General features: G+C 39.4%; 1 protein-coding gene across 1 annotated transcript; it reads right to left on the reverse strand.

Moving 5' to 3' along the window:
• Positions 1-3,137: 3,137 nt before the first annotated feature.
• On the reverse strand, positions 3,138-5,309 carry LPA66 (Pentatricopeptide repeat (PPR) superfamily protein). Its single transcript, XM_089990509.1, has one exon. It carries the CDS (start codon positions 5,307-5,309, stop codon positions 3,447-3,449), a length of 1,863 nt encoding a protein of 620 aa, XP_089846635.1. The 3' UTR covers positions 3,138-3,446.
• Between the last annotated feature and the right edge of the window lie 800 nt (positions 5,310-6,109).

Consider the following 6,109-nt stretch of genomic DNA (forward strand, 5'->3'; position numbering starts at 1 on the left):
GTATAAATTTTCGAGGTCAAGTAGGGTTCTTAGATTAACTTAGCACACAAGTTATATTTTATTACTGAGTTTCAAAGTTAGCCCTCGACCGAATCACCTTCAGAGCATTAGACTTCCACATCTAATGTCGGGACACTAAGGGTCTCCACATCCAATAGTGTCACTTTCTTGGTATACCAAAACAACAGTTGTGTCTAACACACCACCCCTAGGTAAAGTGGCAGACTCTTCCTAAAATCGTGGCAATGAGAAAGAACCTCAATTTCGGGTTCAGGTGTAATCATTAGTGCACACAGAGTTTTTGTATCCTCGTGGTCTCCCAAAATCGAGTTTCTAAGATGCTTATTCTTTCGATGAAAGATCTTAAATCGTATATTACAATGTTCTCATTTATTATCTTTTTATTAAAAGCCAATTATTATGTTTTGTAATTCATCATGCAAAAGCAAAGGCAAAAGTTCGCATCTACACTTGTGAGAGTCATCACGGGACCATCGTCTGCGGAAAAGCATAGAACAGTGTAAACACGATGCAATAAAAATAAATATGATTTTTGTAATGCATTTAAAAGCAAATAAAGAAGGAGCATCGAGTGCTCGAGGCTCTCCAAGCCTGCGATGATTCACTTGGATCATCGATGCACCATATGCAAAAATCATGAATGACATACCACAATACATTACTTCTGAATGCTTTTCAATGCATATTCATAAATGCCATTTAAAGCTGTGCTTAAAATAATAATATGCATGTGCATGAATTCACAACTTTATATTCATTACATGCTCTCATTTGATTCGCACATTCATGTCAATTGCATGGTTTTATTTAATGCATTTATTCATGACAAATTCATGCTTTAATTCACATACTTATGTCACATGCAAGCTTTCATTCATGAATCTCTTTAAACATGTGACTACTTGTGCAACCATACATATGCAACATAATCTAAAATTTCAGATTTGCACATGCTCACAAAATACTCATGTAATTAACATTGCATTTGAATATTGATCATGCAAAATTAATCAATCATAAGCATGTGAAGATTGCTTTGTAGCATGTACATAGCTGAGGCCTTCACAATGTCAAAATCTGAAAATTTACAAAGGCAGCATGTAATACAATTTTTTTTTTGTAAACAAACAAGAATCCAACACCCTCAATATGTTTTTTTTTTCTTAAGGGTTCACATCCAGCCGACCTAGTCGGCTGGAGTTCCAAACAGGCCCAACTGACCTTAGTCAACTGGGTGGGTCTGGTCAACCCCAAATCAGACTGCCTGCCAGGCTGAGCTAGCTCGACTGGGCCTGACAGCCCATGCACAGGTCCAGCCCGGGCCTGTGTGTGCTGTCAGGGTTGGACAGCCAAAAACATTTATTATTAAGTCCCCCTCTTTTGTTTTTTTCTTTTTAAAGCGTGACCCAGCCGACCCTGTCGGTTGGGGCTAAAGCCCACCAGTTTTTAAAAACAAAACAAAACCCCTTCTTTTTTTTGTTACTGTTTTGACCTTGGTCGACTCAGCCGAGCCACTCGGCTGAGTCTTGAGGCTCGATAGGTCTGGGCAGGCCTGCTAGACACACTCCAGCCGAGCATGGCAGACCTGTCGAAACAATGATAGGTCTGGCCCTGGTTCGGCCAGACCATGAGGTCCCCAACCAGATTGTATGAGTCCTTGATGGCCTGATGCTACTCTTTCTTTTTCCTTTTTCACAAAAACCCAAACCATATATGCACTATACATATTTATATGCATGAAAAACAGGTATTACACAGCTAACATGCTTTTACTTACACATTTTCTGAGCAATACATACATACAACATATTTTTAACCCCTATCTTCATGCATTAAGTCAACCCATAACAAGATCCGCCCATGAAAATCGATTCTCACCCATGAGTGTTCTAAACGAATCACTCCTATCACCAAATAAAATTTTGTTATCATGTGTACAATTTTTTTTTGTGAAAAAGATGCAAAAAAAACAAGAATTCAGTCATGGAGGAAGATCCATAAATCATCCTCCATGCATTTTTGAGAAATCAACCATAAAAATATTTTTCTCATGGATTTCTTCCAAGATATTACATGAAATCGAACCAGCATTCGATTTCTCACCTATATTCAAAAGAGGAGACCCATACCTTAGCAAAAGCTTGAAAAAGAATAAGAAACAATGGTGGATCAATGGTTGGATGGCTAGAGAAGAAAACCCTTCTTCTTCTTCTTCCTCATTCCTCTCATTCCCTTTCTCTCTCATCTTCCCCTCTTTATTTCTCTTTTTCCTTCTCTCTCTCTTTTTTTTATATATATAATGAGTAGGAGAAAGGGTGACCCCCCCCCCCCTTTTCTCCAGTCCTCTCTAAGAGAGTTTTTAAAAGATGGAACTCTCTCACTTCCTCTAGTTTCCAATTTTTTTGAAACTCTTCAAAAAATTGATTTTTTCATATTTGGTCATTTTTTTCCTTTTTAGAACTTTTAAAACTCTTTCTTAACCTCTCTTAAGCAAGAATAAGGACTCTTTTAAGAATTCTTACTCAGCCCAAAAATAGAATTTCAGAATTAATATTATTTATTAAATATTAATTAATAAAAATTACCTAAAAACTTCCAAAAATATCCAAATTAACTCAGAAGGCTCCCTAACCTTATTAAACCCCAAATTAAAACTTTATATTCAATTTAAAGCTGAAAAATCATGGAGCTTGGATTTGGATCCGGATCAGAAAATCCAAACCCATGCCCAAAACGAAAATGGATCAAAATCTGGATTAAATTCAGATTAAAGTGGGTCTTGCATAAGGTCCAAATATATAATCAGTTGGATCTTATGCATTGGATCCAATCCGATCCAACTCCGGATCTGTTTTAATAAATTGCTTAATTTTCAGAAAAAACATGACTTTCGGGTCAACCAGAATCCGAATTGAGGAAAGTAAAACACCGTTGCACTCAGAATTCTGAGACGCATCCAATGACATATAACATTAATATCAAATTCTAAATTTTGCCTGAAAATAACCCAAATTTTGCTTGAATTTAAAAGTCGAAAATAAAACTCTTTCTCACGCTTCGATTGACTCGCTTCGACCTTGCCGATGAGACCTGAGTCAAGCCCCAGACTCACAGACTTCAGTCTAAAAATTGAGCCTCAAACGATTTTTCTCTACCAAAATATGCGATATTACACTAACTAGTTAGTACATGCTCATTTCTCAGGATATTATAGTGCAAACTGCAGCAACAATTTGTAAACACTAAACTCTTAATAAGAGGAATGTTAGGTACCAAATGAAGCATACTTCATTTCCCTTTTTTTTCTTTTTTTTCATGTTGTGTGTGTGAAGCAGAAACCTAACAAACCTAAATCATCTTCACTAGAATGCAGAACCACAACCTCATCATATAAGATCCCTTTTGCAGATTAAAAGCCACGATCTTCACCAATAGTCCCTGCATGAGCAAACACCACCTTCAAAATGGTGAAACCGTTTGCGATCTCTGATAATTATCCTCCTGTTATAAATTTTGGAAATAAGTTTAATAGATGAGTGACAATCACAACATATACGAAGGTTCTTAACTATCCTCAAGGTTGTTGTTGGAGTTGTACTGATAAGACCAAAAGCAACTGCTATCTTCTCACTATGATGGTAGATAACAGATTGCTTCTCCTCCTCATCAATGTTCTCCAACACCTGACTAGTATCTGGCTCATACCCTGCTGCACTTAACTTACAAGCCATTTCTTCCAGCATAATTTGTATCTCTTTGCTTTGTGGGTGTAATTCATCTTGAACTAAAAACTCATGAACCACACCATCCAAATCAATCCAACTACAGCCAGGGTCTTTTCTTATATCCAGTTCCTTCATCTTCAATCTCACATCAGCGACCTTATCCCATTGGCCAAGAGAAGCATACATGTTAGAAAGAAGAACATAGCATCCACTATCATCTGGAGCCATCTCCAGCAATCTGTCCGCTGCTCGCTCGGCAATCTCAATATTGTCATGAACCCGGCAAGAAGAAAGCAAGGCCTTCCATATTGCAACATCAGGATTGATGGGCATCTTCAGTATAAGCTCTTCAGCCTCTTCTAGGTGCCCTGCCCGGCCAAGTAGATCCACCATGCATCCATAATGCTCTATTCTTGGTGTTAGCTTAAATCTTTCAACCATGAGCTCAAAGAACATTCTACCATCCTCCACTAATCCTGTATGGCTGCAAGCACTCAGCAAAGCAATGAAAACAGTGTCACTTGGAGTCACTCCCAACGTTAGCATTTGTGAGAAAATATCCATAGCGGCCTTGCACCGACCATGTATGGCAAGGCCTGAAATCATAGAGCTCCAGGTTACTACATTCCTCTCAGGCAATTCTTCAAAGACTTGAATTGCCCTCTCTACCAGACCACATTTTGAGTACATGTCAATTAAGGCAGAACCTAAAACAGCATCTACCTTGATTTTGTTCTTCTCAGCATACGCATGAATCCATTTCCCCTGTTCAAGCGCACCAAGTCGTGAAATGGCGGGAAGAACACTAACCAAAGTCACATAATTTGGCCTCAAACCCGACACCTGCATTGCACAGAAAACATCGAAAGCCTCATTGAAGAACCCAGTCTGTGCATATCCAGCAATCATGTTGTTCCATGATACCACACTTCTCTTAGGCATTCTATCAAACAGCTGACGGGCGGCTCCAACCTCCCCACGCTTGACATACCCGTCTATCAAAACATTCCAGAGGACAGCATTTCTTTCCAACACATCTCGCTCCAAGCTCTTATCAAACAGTTGGTGTGCATCTGCCATACTACCACAGACACAATACAGCCTAACAAGATTACTACAAACAAAGGCATCGAAACCGAATCCGTGCTTCACAATCTGGCCATGAACCTGCTGTCCTTCTTCGAATCCCTGAAACCTTGCACACGCCTTCAACAATGGCGGAAAAGTGTACTGGTTAGGCATTACAAGCCCTTCAACAAGCATGAGATGGAAAAGAAGGAAGGCTTCCACAGGGTCCTGATTTTCAGAGAAGGCCCTGATGATAGTGTTCCAAGCAAAGCAATTGCGTTCGGCAATTTGGTCGAAAACAGCACGGGCGTAACGGAGATCAGAAGGGTCGGCAAAGGCCGAGAATTGGAGGATTTGGGCGGCTGCGAAAGAGTCGTGGATGCGGCCCATCTTGATCATTCGGGCGTGGAGCTGATGAAGTTCTCTCATGGATTTACAGTCCACAATTTGGGGGAGGTTTGGGTGCCCTGAAGGCAAGCATCCTGGGAGAGTCATTAGCATGGCTTGAGGTCGGTAGGTGGACAATTCAAAACTTTTCAAATCTCTACGGCTAGCCGGTCCATAATAGGCCTTGTAAGTGTATGTCTGTCACAAATATCGGCCATTCTTTTGAAATAATCTTCATAGACGGACGAGTTCTCCAAATGTCAAAACTTGAAAATATCTTCATTTTATCCTTTTATTGAAACGAAAAAAACGTTTTTCATCACTTCATGTCTTGGTCTCAAGTTTGAATTATACATGGTTACGCTTGTAAGTTGCAACTAGGCTTTTGGAAAGCAGTTAGATTTGGATGTTCTAACCCCAAAGATGGAATGAACATGGTTCATTTACTTTAAAACATGCTTTAAATCAATAAATTTAAATATCAGAATATATTATAAAGGACAAAAAGGACTGTCTAGATCACGCAAAGCATTATTACAAGGAAAACATTTTCTCACATACAAAGTGTTGAATGGAAAACATGATTTGTAATAAATGGACCAAGCAAAACCTATCTGTATGGTCATTCTATTTGGAAATGCATGAATAGGGATTTTCTGCTCATTAGTATACATGCACACTTTTGAAATACCACTTCAATTAGGAGACAAAAGTTCATGGATAATCATCAGCCTTGGTCTCCATCTCGGTCCCAACCTCCAGAGAGCCTCCTGCTTCGCCTTGCAGAAGGAAACACCCACGTGGAAACTCAAACTCGGGGTAAGAGGAGACCTTCCTATCCATCCACACCCATGAAACCACACGGCTCGTAGCCTCATACCAAGTAAATCAGTTACAGTTCCACATGG

This window comes from Nuphar pumila, chromosome 15 (assembly GCF_984573655.1).
Source record: "Nuphar pumila chromosome 15, dmNupPumi1.hap1.1, whole genome shotgun sequence".
Taxonomy (NCBI): domain Eukaryota; kingdom Viridiplantae; phylum Streptophyta; class Magnoliopsida; order Nymphaeales; family Nymphaeaceae; genus Nuphar; species Nuphar pumila.

What these genes read in the sequence shown, in the direction of transcription:
- LPA66 (XM_089990509.1), bottom strand. Translation starts at nt 5,309, where the DNA reads ATGACTCTCCCAGGATGCTTGCCTTCAGGGCACCCAAACCTCCCCCAA.